General features: G+C 38.6%; 1 protein-coding gene across 1 annotated transcript in view; it reads left to right on the top strand.

The window, feature by feature from the left end:
* The first annotated feature begins 8,112 nt into the window (after positions 1–8,112).
* The window catches only part of TMA16 (translation machinery associated 16 homolog), a 39,033-nt gene continuing 30,474 nt past the window's right edge, over positions 8,113–16,671 (top strand). Inside the window, exons 1-2 of the mRNA XM_083367882.1 lie at positions 8,113–8,186; positions 13,574–13,683. Coding sequence (XP_083224008.1) covers positions 8,184–8,186; positions 13,574–13,683 — 113 coding nt within the window. The 5' untranslated portion in view covers positions 8,113–8,183. The remainder of the gene's footprint in view (positions 8,187–13,573; positions 13,684–16,671) is intronic.

The raw sequence follows: 16,671 nt of genomic DNA, 5'->3' as shown, positions 1-16,671 counted from the left end.
TTGGATTAGAAAAGGGTACGTATAAAGGCCAGAAAACCAATCTCCAGGAATGATGCCTCAAGAAAAAACAAACACTTTCCAGAAAGAAATATATTCTATGTTACAACTAATCCACCAAATAATTGTTGAATGCAAAGACGATATAAAAAGAAATTATAATGAGACTAAAAACAATTTAGACAATATAAACAAACAAATCTCCAAATTAAATCTACAACTAGAAAGCTCCCAGATTTGTTCATACTTTGTTCACAAAGTATGAACAAATAATCCAGAAATCAGGAGACAAAACAGAGGAAATGGATTTAGAGATGGAAGTGATAAAAGAACTGCAAGACTTAGCTATAACAAAGAAAATGCAAAAGATCTTTTAACCCTTAGCTCTGCAAAATATATCTGATGGCAAAGAAAAAGATTTTTAAAAAGGGAATATAGAGCTGTTAAGGGAAATATCACAATTTGAGAGACAGGAAATGAAAAGAGAAATGGGGGGAGAAAGGAATTGGGAGTTGTTTAAGGAATATAAATGGACGGAATTCCCCCTCAAAAATACCCTTCCTAAGTTGTTTTCCTCATGCCAAGCAATTTTCACAAAAATAGAAAGAAAATTCCTAGGTGATCTAATTGCCCTGGCTTGGAAAGCGACTTGGCAAAGAAAGAAAATGAGAGTCAGATTTTAAAAAAAAACAGAAGACTTGACCTTTTAGAGGGGGCGTTATATGTTTAAATACTTTTTTGAATAAGATTAAAAGAATGGAAGACTTTTAGATATAATTAGACTTTTACAATGAAAGATATGAGTTAGAATTAAGATAGGATTTTTTCTTTTTTTTGATATGGGAACTATGAAGATAAGAGGAGGATTGATTTGAATAAAACTTTCAGCTATATAAATGTAATGGATATTGAGGAAATCATAATTGATGAAGATATTTCAAATGCTGATGGGAATTCAAACTTTAACAAGAGTACGAAAAACAGGATATTGATTAATGAATTGACATTATTGACTTATGAATTGATATTATTGTTATTTGTATATTAATAAAATATGATGAAGATGCTTATATCTAACTTTGTATACATTAACAGTACCAAAAATTGTAATGGTGTAATGAAGGGAAAATGGAAAAAATATGGAGAAGAAAGGAGGGTCAGGGAAAAAATACTGGATTGTGTAGTACTGAACAGATTTATATTGAAAAATTTAATGCTAAATATTTGAACTCAGACAACAGGTTGTTTACTAAGCACTAAAGACTGTATTTTTAAAAATAATAATAATAAAACTTTTATTTTTTAAAAAAGGAGCAATTGACGCTGCAATTCCTAAGCTGGGTGAGTAGCTCCAACATATCCCAGGAACAACATCAGAGGTCTCTGTCTAAAAATTGCAGTGCTATAAGCAGCTAAGAGGGTGTGTAGAAGCCTCAAACTCTGAGGCCACTCAGAGAAGATCCTAGATTAAGGAAGACACAGACCATCCATAAAGGTAAGAAGGAAATTTTATACACACATACATACATATGTGTTTGTGTGTGTTTGTGTGTGTTATGTAACTGCTATTCATATTATCCAAACAGTACTAAAATCAGCACATAATGAAATAGAAGGTGAGCCATTCCAGGGCTGGCTAAAGGTTTAAAGGTTTCCCCTGTTCAGTCATGACCGACTCAAGGGGGAAGTACTCATATATCAGCCAAGGGAGTCTGGGTTGTCTGAGAGACGTTTCCGTCATCATGTGGCCAGCATGAAAATAGGGAACCCAGTAACACTCCCGCTTATTTATCTAATCACATTTGTATGCTTTTGAATTGCTAGGTTGCAGGAGCTGCAGTTTCATCCTATCCTGTTATGCCAAGCAGAAAGCAAAACAATACAAATAGAAATGTGATTATATAGCAATGCCATGATACAACATACAAAGCCTAATAATCCACTAACTATACATCCACATGAATTAATTATGAAATGTACACATTGATGTGCAGAGATGATGGAATATTTACACCATATCATTTTATTCAATGTACACACACACACACACATACACACACACACACTAGCTTTTAAGGATTTTCCTATGAAAGCCCCTGGCTTTAAAGTAGCATAAAATCAGAGTGCTCATTGTTTGCACCAAGGATAAGAGAAGAAGTACTGTATAACTAACTATGTACAAATATAGTTATGGACACCAGCAAGCAAATAAAGAAGCAATAAAGAAGTAATTGCAGTACAGCAATTTACAGCTGCCAAAAGGTTTGATTCCTTTTTTCTAAAACATACCTCTCTGTCACTGTAACTTATTTTCTAAAACTCTTAACTTCAAGAAAATAACCAATTTATTAAGATCTGATGTATAGTTAAAAAAAAGCAATCTAGTCTTCTTATACAGCATTATCCACTGGCCTGAATAAAAATATTTTTATTGAGAATTTTCACTTGAGCAAAAGAAAAATAAAAAAAACATAAAAGAATGAAATAGGCAAAAAGAAAGAAAAGAAAAAGAAAATTATGGATGCTACAGTTTCTGTGCCTCAGAATCCAACAATTACACTTGGTGACACATGTCTTTCTACTCTCAGTTTAGCAGATGGCACCTTAAATTTTTGGATTGCCATCTGTACCCTGCTAATGATTCTATGGAGGAATCCAAGAAAAAAATTAGGGAGCTGGAACAAATAAATAATATGCATTCCAGGAAAGAGGGACTGGGGCGGGGGGGGGGGGGCGGGGGCGGAAGAGAATTTTAGAGAATTCCCATATTTCCATAAGGAGTGTTGAGACAGATGCAGAATAAAACAATGGGCAGCTATACCCAATTTTTTTAAAAAAACCCATAAATAGGAAAGGGGGGGAAGAATTGGGGTCTCTTCTGAACAGGTAGGCATCCAATGTTCTCTAGTGAGTGAAAACTCCAGAGTAAAGCAAAAGATGGGCACCTTCTGGTTTTCTGGAGCAATACCTGAAATGACAATCTTCAATGGGCATGAGTAGGTAACTACTAAGTATATAGGCATACAGGTTACAGCAGAACAGGTAGAGTTTTCATGGCTCTGAACAGCAACTGGTGTAGAACAGGAGCAGTAGGACAGGAACAATTGTAGGGAACATAAACAAAACAGAATACCAAAAACCCACATACTTTTTTTCCTCAAAAGTTCTTTAAGAAAAATAGTCATCAAAAAGTTACTGGCAGCACTGTAACTACATTGAAGTGACTGTAAAAAAAACAAAAAAATCTAGATGATGAGCTTTGTTGAAAGCTGGAAATATTTCAAAAGACATGAAATGAATGGTTGAATCTCATTTGAATAAACCCCCAAAAGCTTACTGTACCTATCCCAGTTTCAAAAAACTCAGTGCCTAAACTTTTGTGAGAGTTTCACAGTTTATTCCAAAGTGACACAGTGCTATTATAGCGGAGAGCCTTTGGTATTCCAAGCAAGCATTAAAGCTGACATTAGCTCTAATTCCAGCATGCTTAAAAAAGAAGAACAAAACTGAACTCTACGGGCATGAAGTGAAGTAAGGAATTTTGAAATAAATATTGCAAATGTATTCTTCTATAACTCAGCCAGAGTTACTTATTGTAATCATGACTAAATCAAAAGCAATTTCCAGTCAAAGTCATGAAATCTATTCATCATTCTCTACATTTCCATCATGCCCTTTAGAAAATATGTTTTTCAAAACTCTTGATTTTAAATGAAGCACCAATCAAGATATATATAGTTCAGAACTTTAGACATATTCTAATACCTGCAATGCCCACTAGTGTCTACCGGTAGGATTGTACAAAACATTTGCAAGAGGTGTTTTTAAAGTGTGCGTAGCAGCTTTCCTTGAAACATTTAAGTAGCCATTTCTTTTGAAAGCTGTCCCCAGTAGTCTGTTCACTTTTCTACAGGTCCTTGAAGAAGTGTTGTCTGTGCTGCACATGTGCAGTGAGATAATTGGGAATATTCCTCATAGTGATGTTGATAGAAAAATCTTCATCATGTCCAGTCCAAGCTGGGAATAAATAAAATGGAGGCTGTTGGAAAGAAGGTTCTTGTTTATCTAGTTGCCAGAAACTTCAGTGACACAGCATGTTGCTTGGGGTGACTGACAAAATGGAACTGGGAGCAGTGGGTTTTTATACCTTCTTGGGTTTTGTATTTGGAGTTATTCCTCTTCCTGTGCAATGTACTTTGACCTGAGCTTGAGCGTGCCCTTTTGGTATTCTAATGGGGTGGGTTAATCCTATTATGTACTGACCTAAAGGTCATGTTCCTGTTCTTGGAGTCTTTGTTTTTCTAATCCCATCAGCTCAAACTTTCTCTGGGGCTGTGGATAAAGGAATTTTACTGATGAATGTTGTTGTTGTTAATTGCGAAGTCGTGTCCGACCCATCGTGACCCTATGGACAACGTTCCTCCAGGCTTTCCTGTCCTCTACCATCTTCTGGAGTCCATTTAAGCTCACGCCTTCTGCTTCAGTGACTCCATCCAGCCACCTCATTCTCTGTCGTCCCCTTCTTCTCTTGCCCTCGATCTTTCCCAGCATTAGGCTCTTCTCCAGTGAGTCCTTCCTTCTCATTAGGTGGTCAAAGTATTTGAGTTTTAGCTTCAGGATCTGGCCTTCTAAAGAGCAGTCAGGGTTGATCTCCTCTAGGACTGACCGGTTTGATCGCCTTGCAGTCCAAGGGACTCGCAGGAGTCTTCTCCAGCACCAGAGTTCAAAGGCCTCAATTCTTTGGTGCTCAGCCTTTCTTATGGTCCAACTTTCACTGCCATACATTGCAACTGGGAAGACCATAGCCTTGACTATACGCACTTTTGTTGACAGTACTGATGAATAGGAGGCCCTAAATATGCATTTCTAAAAGCTGGCCTGCTTGGGGGAAGAAGACTGTGGGCTGGTTTCCGCCTAAGATTTTTCTCCATTATTCCTTTGGGGAAATATAATATTCTGCCTTTTTTAAAAAAAATTTCCCCAAAAATATTTCCTTCTTTAGGAGGGTGGGTGGGTGCTGACTTACAACAGTGACTAATGAATTTAGTATCCCATTTTCTTTTGGAGCTAACTGGCTAGAGCTGGGGTTTGCAAACTTTGTGGGTACCTTGATCGCCAAAACCTTCTGTCGCCCCCACACATATTCCCGGAGACCTGATCATTCAAAGCTGAAATCCTTTCAGAACTAGTTTCAGATTTTGCTTTAAAAACCAGCAGCCAGTTTATTCAGGCAGACTGAAAGTTCTGATAGTGAACCAGTATATACCTGCATGTGTACCCAAAGCTGGATCTCTTTCAGAATTTGGTCCCATTCTGCCAGGAAAAATGGCTGTCTTCTCTAGAATAAGCAGCAACATGGTCTTGCACTTTGTATGCAAGTGACATGGCTTGCTGATATAAAGTTGAATTGCTGCCAGAATTCACTCTTCCTTTGTCTACTCCAGGGCTTTTCAACCAGTGGTATGGGTACCACCTGTGGTACGTGACCATCCTAAAAAAGTGGTAGCGGGGGAGGGAAATGAACTGAACCGGTGGCAGCACTGCACAAGACTGAGCGAGAGACGGCTGTAGCTGCAGGGCTGTCAGGGCTCAGTGGAAGCGCCAGGATCAGCGCTTCTTCGGGACTGTCAGGGCTCAGCGGAAGTGCCAGGATTAGCGCCAAGCTCCAGCTGGAGCTCGGCACTGATCCTGGCGCTTCTGCTGAGCCCAAAAGAAGCGCCAATCAGCTGGAATGTTGCAGCATCTCCAGGGTCTTGTGATTTACATTCAGATGCTTGGCAACTGATTCATATTTATGACAGTCACAGTGTCCCAGTGTCATGTGAAGTGAGCAAAACCTGCTGCAACCACCCAGCCGAGGGGGGGAAATAAAAACCAAACACCACCCCACACCACCAATCCTCAACAGAAATGCTCACAACAATGAAAACCTCTGACAGGAGGAAGAGCGCCGGCGGGCGGGCAGGCAGGCAGGTGTCTTGCTCGGCTGTGGCTTGGGGGGCACTTTTTTCAGTGCCATTGTAACTTCGAACACTCACCAAGCGAACTATTGTAAGTTGAGGACTACCTGTACTTCATCACTTTTTTCCTTTTTTGTTTTTTGGTCATCAAGTTTTTGACACCTTCCTATTTGACTGGTGGTACTCAGATGTTGCCATATCCTAAAAGTGGTACAATGGGTGAAAAAAGTGAAAAGCCCTGGTCTACTCTACAGTCAACAGTTGTCATGATGTAATCACTGAGGTACCTAAGTAGATCTGGGGAGTGAGGTTCATTTCCACTTACAATCATTCTTTCTCACCTCACAAGGTGGTTGTTCTAGGGATGAAAATGAAGAAAAATTCCCATGTAAGCCCCTTTGAGCTCCTGAAATCAAAACCTTTCTTATTAGGACATACACACTCAAATAGAATAGGCTTACAGTTGGTTTTATATATGGTAACTTCAGTGAGGTTATGATATGCATTAAGATGGCAGACGACAGAAGCACCAATAATGGAGGAATGGACTGTGAAGATGACTGATTTTGCAGAAATGGCTAAATTGACTTGTATGGTTAAGAAGGCACCTACAATTAGTTTTATAAAAGATTGGAAACCTTTTTCCTGTGAATAGATAAAAATTAACTGCTGATTCCAGGATTTAATTATGATATGCAATATGAAAGGGTGAAGATTTTATAATTTAATTTATTTGTTTGGGGCTAAATTTAATTTAATCTATTTTAACTTTTGTATGCTGTATTTTAATTGCCCTGAGTCCTTCAGGAGAAGGGCAGTATATAAATCTAATAAATAAGTAAATAAATAAGTAAATAAGTAAATAAATAAATAAATAAATAAATAAATAAATAAATAAATAAATAAATAAATAAATCTAATAAATAACAAAGAATTTAGTCATAGAAAGAGAAAGCTAGCAAGTCTTGAAAAGAAAAATACATCCAGCCTAATTTTTATTATTGTAATTTCTGCTTTTAAACTGTTGGAAGATTTACCCTGACAAAACTCCCATATTCTCATCCCCGTTAGAAAAACAGGCAGACACACTTTTTTCTGTAAAAGCCTTTTGCTGAACTTCTGTGACACCTCATAAAATGTCGCAAAACCCCCACTTGTCTGAGGCAAGCCAGCAATTGGGAAAATCAGATAGCAAAGCCACCAAGAACTCCTGTCCCTGATGGTATTAACTCCCAAAAGAGAAACTGGACAAAAGAAATATCACTTAAGACAAGAAAGGGAACATTGGACAACCATTAAAACACAAAAGAAAGAACCAGCAAACCAACAACCATTAGGGCAGAAAAAGCATATAAAAATCACAGTTCAGGACTGGGAGACCATCTTGCAAGGCAGGAACGCTGAAGTCACTTCTCTATCACTTTTTTGCCTTCCTGAAATAAAGACCACCTGCTTTGCGGTAGCTGCTGTCCTCAAATTTCTTCATTCTCGGCTTTCCCCAGCTGGAAACGAACCGGGAAATTCTTCTGACAAAACATAAAATGCTGTAATTCAGACAATCTCCGGCTATCATGCGTACCTGAGTTATAGAGTGTTTTATTTCTATTGTTCTGTATATTCCCATTATCCTTTACTTTCAATAAAACTGTACCCTGAAAACAAATGGGCGTTAACGCTGCGTGCGACATCAGAAGTGTGTTAAATGTTAGAAAGTTTAATTTAATGTTCAAATTATTGTTGAGGGCAATGGGTTGGCTATCATTATAGGTGTACGTTTAGCCCGACGTGCCATTCATTTCAACGGCCATCCCAATTGATTCTTTTTTCCTAAGGAGTAATTTTGCTCATTTGCTAAATAGACTTGCTTGGGAGGAGGCATCGGCGACTTCTACACTTCTTCAGCGGAAGGAATTAGCGATGCACAGCTCAACATCGACATCCTCCAATTTATGTTAACCCAGCAGGGTTTGTAGAAGTGATTTCCATACGCCCCGTAAACGCTCACCTCTTGAGTTAGGAAGAGGAATTAATCCAACGTATTACTAAACTCGATTTAACTAGGATGCGGAGTCCTATTTGAACGTAACGGAACTAAGCAGCTGGGTGTCCGTTGATCCAGCCGAGAAGGTTAAAGTGTGGGACTCGGTCCTATTCTCCCGGGTTCAGAAAAGCAGATTGATACTGTTGCCTCCTTAAGGAGACGCGTGTGCTTCTCGCTTCGTGAATATGGTGAGTTGGTAAGAGTGCATGGGGGATTCGGCGAAAAATCGACAAGAAGCTCTCTAATTTAGAGCCTTAGATTGTTTAATGTTGGTGGGTGGGGTATTTTTTTCGAGTTGAGCTGAAAAGCATCGTCATTTATTTCATTTCATTGGACTCAGCAACAGATAGTTTCTTTTTTTTTATTAAAGAGTTTTACAGAAACAAGATTTTACAATATATCCCCAAATCCTCCCCACCCCAAACCACCCCATTTCCCCCCCCCCCTACTTCCCAGAGCTAAATACAGGATTATAGTTATAATAAAGCAACAGATAGTTTCGATGGCCTTTTAAGTAACCACAAACTTTATGCCGAAATATATTTGCTTTGCTTTTTAACATATTTCAAACACTGTATGCATTTGTGGTGAACAAGATCTAGAACTAAGGAGAAACTTCCTGGCAGTTAGAACAATTAACCAGTGGAACAACCTGCCTCCAGAGGTGGTGAATGCTCCAACACTGGAGGTTTTTAAGAAGAGACTGGACAGCCATTTGCCTGAAATGGTATAGGGTTTCCTGCCTGAGCAGGGGGTTGGACTAGATGACCTCCAAGGTCCCTTCCAACTTTATATTATTATTATTATTATTATAAGATCTTAACGCTTGACAGGAATTAAATTACTCTTCTTTCGGAGTGAACAGAGATGGCAATGGAATGCCTTAATTCTACTTCCAAGTTGAAACTTCGTACAATATCACTGTATTTATTTGATAAGTTTGTTTAATCATAGCCCTGGCAAAAGACTGCTTATGCATGATAGGGAAATTTTGTACTAAGTGTTCTCTTTATTAACCCACTAAGATTATTAACACTAAATTAATTGACTTTTCCATTGAGATTATTATTAGATTTGTTTGCTGCGCATCTAACTTTGAAGATTATGTTTTCCTATTACATTTTTACAGAATTTAGAGTTGTGTTCTATATAAACTAGGCCGGGGTAGGCAACCTTGGCTCTTTTATGATTCATGGACTTCAACTCCCAGAGTTGCCTACCCCTGAGTTACTAGGTGGAGTAAAACTTATCTCTTTTAATGGATTGCAATCAGGGAAATCTGACAGGTGTATTACACATGGAGGTTGAATCGGGAAAATCCTTTTTAGTAACGGATATTTTCCATAAACGTTCAAGTGTATCTTTGGATATTTTCTACAAACTTACAAACCTGAACAATTAAGATCTTTTATGCTATATTAGACAAACTTTTCTTTAGGTTAAAATTCTGTTTGGTTTACTTGATGTTTAATAATAGTTTTATTTATGTAAATGGCTTTAAACTGTCTACTAGGCAAATTACTTATGTTTTACTATAAGAAAATTACAAGGATATGTCCATGTACTCATCAGTTGCTGAAATGAAGGGGGGTTTGCTCTATAACTGTTAAATGAATCATTTAACAGTTATAGAGCAAACCCCCCTTCATTCCAGCAACTGATGAATACATGGACATATCCTTGTAATTTTCTTGTAGTAAAACATAAGTAATTTGCTTTAGTTAACTTTCACATTTAAAAAAAACAAAAAACCTACCCCTTAACTTTCTTGGTGGCCTCTCTTCCAAATACTAGCCAGTCTGTTTCCCTCTTAGTTTTTTTCTAGATTAGTGAAGGTTGGGTAGATGCTGCTATATACCCTTTGAATCTCTCAGTAGCCCTCCATACCACTGACCATGATATACTGAACTGGCTTCAAGAGTTGAGAATTAGAGAATTAGGTTCTGGACTATCCTTAGTAGGCAGCTCCAGATTTGAGGGGGGTGGGTGGGTTAGGGGATAAAAAGGTCAGCCATGCAGTTGTTTCCTTGTGGAGTGCTATTTTTTTAATCCCTTGATATTTAATGATTACATAAAACCACACGTCAAGATCATGATCAGTTTAGAGCATTTTTTCATCAGTAAGCTGATGACAATGTGCATATGGTGATAGAAATATGTTGGTGAAAATGTGTTGTGATATATAAAACAAGGGTCTCAAAACCCCGGTCCGTGGACTGGTACCAGGCCACGGCATGCAAGCATGCACAAGCAAGCAAAGCCCCATCCACGGGATTCAGGCAGCACACAAAACCATGCACACTCCGGTCCTCAGAAAAACCTCTCTCCATGGAACTGGTTCCTGGTGCCCAAAAGGTTGGGGACCTCTGATATAAAGTCATGATTATTACTTGTGTTCCGACATCTGACACAAATATGTAAGTTGTGTCATTTGTAGGATATACTCTCTGCTGATGTCTGTAGCACTCAAATGCTGATCTGAAAACACATATAGAAATATAGAAATGAGTGTACCTGGGTGATTGCAGTAGGGCATGGAAAAATGTATGTATGATTATTTATTTATAATTTATACCTTTAAAGTATTATGTATACATAGAGCAACCAAAGGGACATTGCACATTTTTGCCTTAGTTCCTGGTTTATGTTGAACCAACTTCTAAACATTCTGAGCTGTTCTCAAGGTGTTAGTAATGACCTACAAAGCCCTACATGGCATGGGTCCGGAATACCTTGGGGAGCACCTGCGGCCGGCGTCAACTTCCCTCCGCCCAGTACGCTCCCACAGAGAGGGCCTCCTCAGGGTGCCACCGGTCAAAGAATGCCGACTGGTGGCCCCCAGGGGGAGGGCGTTCTCTGTGGGCGCGCCGGATTTATGGAACCATCTTCCAGTTGAGCTCCGGATGGCGCCTGATCTCCGCTCCTTCCGGCGCGATCTTAAATCCTACCTTTTTGAACAAGCTGGCCTGGCCTGATGGGATGGGGTTGGGTTTTATAAATTGATCTTAACTTTTAATCTGTACTAATTTATTACGGGCATTTCTGTTTAATTACTTTTTAATTTTTGTATCTTGTTTTTTATTATGTATTGCCCTGTTCACCGCCCTGAGTCCTTCGGGAGAAGGGCGGTATACAAATTAAATTAATAATAAATAATAAATATGTGAAATATTATATAGCACTCATACATAAAATTTCCATCATGTAGATCTCTTACTGAATTTGGCAGCCACATTTCAATCCAGGTTCATGCCTATTCAAATAAATCAATCATATTTGCTTAATGTTCTCTAAATAATAATTGTATGGGCATCTTTATGCATACAATATCAATTTTCAATAACCTATTGAAGACAAAAGAAATGGTCTGCACACAGCTTGCCTGTCATAAAGTTGGCTGTACTTCTCAAATTTTAAGCCCAGTTTGCAGTATAAGAGAAATAAATGATAAAGATCATGATTTTTTTTTTTAAAAAACAGATCTTTTACATACCGGTATTTGTGAAACCGAAAGAAACTGAAATAGTATAATACATCTGTATGAAGATAGTTTTGTACAATTGATGTATACTTTTAAGGAGTTAAATTTATAGGTTTATTCATTAATAAATGGGTTAAAATGTATGTCAGAAATATGGACTGAGATCATCATTGTTGTAGTTGAACATGAAACTAGAAATTCATAGTGGAATTCTAGAGTATTAGAAATCGGTTCAAAGTTTCAAATTTGAAAAGGGTGAGATTTCCTACAGTCTTTATATTTCCTGGATTACAAGATTTGGCATTTCATTTCATTCCTTCCCTATTGGCGAAGTGGTACCTACTCACATTTGCATGCTTTCAAATTGCTAGGTGGGCAGGAGCTAGGTGAAGAGAGGCGCTCATCCTGCCACACAACTCTCAGATCTCGAACCTGGACTTTCCAGCTGACAAGCCCAGTGTCTTAGCCGCTGAGCCATCACACTACTACTGTATAATATTAAATAGAGAAAATATCACAGATTTTTCTACATAGTGTGTAATTTTATCAGCCTAAATTATACATTGAAAACACTATAACTATTTGATTAGTTCTCATTATGTGTATTTTTATCACTTCTTCACTATTCTTTTTGAGTTCCATGATTAGAGTGCATTCATCTTTCATTCTTTTTGTAGTTGGTGACTAAAGCTAAAATGCTTCCTATAGTCACCTCCAGGTTACTGAGAAAGACATACAAAAGCTGTAAAAAAATAATGGTATTTTTATGAGCTCACAGTGAAAGAATAGCAAATCAGTTGATTATCGGTATAGAGTCTGAGAATAATTTGGGGAACAATACCGATTTTCATAATTTTTTTAGAAGACCTCTTTTTATTTTGAAAGGAAGTACCGAAATATACAAATAAGACCCTTATAACAATCTTCTATAGTTATGAATAATAAGGGACGCGGTGGCTCAGTAGGTTAGGACGCTGAGCTTGTCGATCAGAAGGTCGGCAGTTTGGCGGGTCGAATCCTGAGTGCCGCGTAACAGAGTGAGCGCCTGTTACTCATCCCAGCTTCTGCCAACCTAGCAGTTCGAAAGCACGTAAAAATGCAAGTAGAAAAATAGGGACCATTACGGTGGGAAGGTAACAGCATTCAGTGTGCCTTTGGTGTCTAGTCATGCCGGCCATATGACCACGGAGATGTCCTTGGACAAGCGCTGGCTCTTCGACTTTGAAACGGAGATGAGCACCAGCCCCTAGAGTTGGAAACAACTAGCACGCATGTGCGGGGGAACCTTTACCTTTTAACCTATAAAACATGGTTTTCAAGCCGCAGCGACTACACAGTGGACAGTCACTTGTCTGAGATGGTATAGGTTCTCCTGCTTGAGTGGAGGGTTGGACTAGAAGACCTCCAAGGTCCCTTCCAGCTCTGTTCTATCCTGTTCTATCCTGTCCTGTTCTGTCCTATCCTATCCTATCCTATCCACCATTAGGGCAGTAATTGCTTATGGGGATTATTTCCTTTGTAAGGTCAAAAGTCAACATATAAAATAAAATTATTATATTCTAATACTTTATTTAGCACTGTTTCTAAAAGGAAGATACTGAATTTATATATTGGATTTTATCTGGACATAGCCATGTTTAGCATAGACTTAAATAGATCTTAAATCAATGAAAATACGTATTTATTATAAGCAAGATATGAGGCTATTAATGATAACAGAAAAATAATATATTAGATAAACAAAAATGGTAATCATATTTTGGCCTAATTTGTGTAATAAGCAGGTAGCTTGTCTATTACAGGCTAACAATTATCCATACCGATGACAATAATTAAGTCAAGACTGACTTCTGCTGACAGTAGATACTAATTGAATTCCAGGGAACATTACTCCTCCAACTGAAAAATATTAGAACAGGAGTGATGTAACATGCATGTGCGGGGGAACCTTTACCTTTACCTTATAGTTATGAATATGGTAGATGTTGACTGATGCTTGAAACGTAAATAATTGATTATTCTCGTTATGTTTCAGATGAGGGTAGTTGAAGTAGTTCTATTAAATGCTGTTATTATTTTGACTCATTGTTTCAGCCCAAAACTGCCAAAGCAAAAGGAGGGGAGCAGAAGAAAGTCATCCATCCTTACAGCAGAAAAGCTGCTCAGCTTACTAAAGAAGCACACAGACAAGTTAAAAAGGAGAAGTAAGTCTTTACATATTTCTGATGTTAAGTGGTATCTGGGAATAATATTCTTGCTTTAGGAACATTGATGGCTCAGCGTTTAAAGATGCTGAGCTTATCAGCTCAAAAGCTGACAGCCAGGGTTCAAGACCCAAGCACTGCACAGTGGGGTGTGCTCCTGTTACTTGCCCCAGCTCCTGCCCACCAGTTTGAAAGCATTCAAATACAAGTAGATAAATAGGTACCACTTCAGTAGGAAGGTAAGAGCTTTCGATATGCCTCGGCGTACAGTCATGCTGACTATCGAAGTATCTTCAGACGACATTAGGTCCCTTGGCTAAGAAATGGAGATAAGCTCTGCCCCCTAGAGCAGGGCTTTTCAACCAGTGGTACGGGTACCACCTGTGGTACATTTGCACCTGGCAGGTGGCACGCGACCATCCTAAAAAAGTGGTAGCAGGGGAGGGGAATGAGCTGAACTGTTGCCAGCACTGCACAAGCCTGAGTGAGAGACGGCTGGAACTGCAGGGCTGTCAGGGCTCAGCGGAAGCGCCAGGATTAGCGCTTCTTCAGGACTCTTAGGGCTCAGCGCTGATCCTGGCGCTTCTGCTGAGCCCAAAAGAAGCACCGATCAGCTCGAATGTTGCAGCATCTTCAGGGTCTTGTGATTTACATTCAGATGCTTGGCAACTGATTCATATTTATGACAGTCACAGTGTCCCAGTGTCATGTAAAGTGAGCAAAACCTGCTGCAACCACCCAGCCGAGGGGGGGAAATAAAAACCAAACACCACCCCACACTACCCCCACTGACAACCCTCAACAGAAATGCTCACAACAATGAAAACCTCAGACAGGAGGAAGAGCGCCACTGGGCGGGCAGGCAGGTGTCTTGCTCGGCTGTGGCTTGGGGGGCACTTTTTTCAAAGCCATTGTAACTTCAAACAGTCATCAAGCGAACTGTTGTAAGTCGAGGATTACCTGTACTTCATCACTTTTTTCCTTTTTTTTTCTTTGGTCATCAGGTTTTTGACACCTTCCTAGGTGACTGGTGGTACTTGGATGTTGCCATATCCTAAAAGTGGTACAATGGGTGAAAAAGTTGAAAAGCCCTGGTCTAGAGTCAGATCCAACTGACAGGGGAAACCTTTACATTTACCTTACTAATCTTATGACTTCTTTCAGTATGCATTAAAAATGAGATAAACATATAAGCACAAGTGATAGTAATCCATTACTGCCCAGTAATGCATTGGTATTAAACATGATTGATCTTACTAAAAGTATGATATATTTCTAAAATTCTTTCACTTTTATCATGTGACACACTCAAAACTGATTCTGCTCTGATCAGTTGGTGGAAACTAGATCATTGATTTTCTGTTGCTACTAAAATTTTAAAACTAGTCTGTGGCAAGGTCACTGATAGAAATGCCTTTCTCCAACATTCCTGGTCAAGATTAGTGACAAAGAGAAGTTAGTATATGTGCGTAACCCCCAGCCCCAGATTTTACAACTGAAATAGAATTCTTTATAATCTTGATGCAATTTCCGTGCAAATAATCTTCAATATTAATAGTATAATACAATACAATATTATAATGAATGAAGGCTATTGCTAAGCACATTGGTTTGTGCTTAAATTGTAAGCCGCCCTGAGTCTTCGGAGAGGGGTGGGATATAAATGGGATTAAAATAAAATAAAAATAAAAAAAATATAATGCCTTCAGTTTAAAATCTGATTTAGATGATCTTTTACCAGTGATTATTTGATTTCAAACAATTTTGGTTGGGTGCTTTGGATATAAATGTGATAGCACTATTGCCACTATTGTATGTTAAAATGTGTAAGTATTAAAGTTCTGGTTTGTGATAATATGAAATATTTGTGTCTTACAGTTTATATTTGTCATACAGACTTTTTTGGTGCAATATATTTAAAGGCAGATATGTAGAACTTCATCCTACGTTAATGCAGAGTGGGCTTCAGATTTTCTTCTTTCCTTCAGGACATTTGCTTTGTACTTCCTGTTCATTTAACATAAGAAAGCTCAATGGTATAATGAGAACACACTTTGCTCGTATTGCTGTTTCATCTCAGTAAGAGACTCTGTAGACGTGTAGGAGTTTTTCCCCTTCTCCTGAGAATTTCTAATGAGAAGAGGTTTTAACAAGTCACTGTATCTTCACACAGCAGACAGAAATGGGTTTTATTTTCTTAATAAAAGTCTGTTCAGTATTTCTAAAATGTTTTCTTCTGATCATTAATCTACTAATTTTCTGATCTTGTCAGTTGTCTAATTCTGCATAATTCTTAAATTTTGAGGCACAATCAGTGCAGTCATTTGTTTATGAAATATTGTTGGGAGTAGTATCACAGAAATATGCCCGTGTATTATGCACATTTTCCTCAATAAATAAAGGTACAAATATAGTATTTTCCTTATTTATTTGTGTTCCCTTTATCTAGTTTTAGGACTTGTATGGAAAACAGATCATGCTTAAGTTATATTTATACAGGAATATAGAGTATTTAAAGCAGGGATCCCAACCTTTCTGGGTTGGCAGCCCAGAGGGGGGGAAGGAGAAAAGAGGGGATGGTTTTGTGGGAGGGGCAGGTGCGCACACATGGTTGTGTTCGTACACTAGCACCCCATTTCTTGCAAGAATGGGGCCAAGAGCACCCATGGTGGTCGCACGAGTAAGGCCCTGAGTGACCGCAACTCACGCGAGTGAGGCCCGAAACGCCTGCGATGCTTGCGTGAGTGGGACCGTGCATGTGCGCGCAAATGCACATGCACCAACAAGCCACTCATGTGGCCCCATTGTGAATAGGCCACAGCCCTCTGATTTAAGAGTTCAGTAGCTTGTAAGCACCACTGAACCTATAATTCAACAATATTGTCAACAGGTTTCTCATCTTAATCACTTTACAACATGGTAAAATGTGAGTTAGATGGTTATTTGGGGTGCTTTTCTGATGTGTTGATATTAGCTTCCGTAATCTCA

The sequence above is a fragment of the Vipera ursinii genome (genome assembly GCF_947247035.1).
Source record: "Vipera ursinii genome assembly, chromosome: 7".
NCBI lineage: Eukaryota > Metazoa > Chordata > Lepidosauria > Squamata > Viperidae > Vipera > Vipera ursinii.
This window is presented reverse-complemented; position numbering and strand designations above follow the sequence as displayed.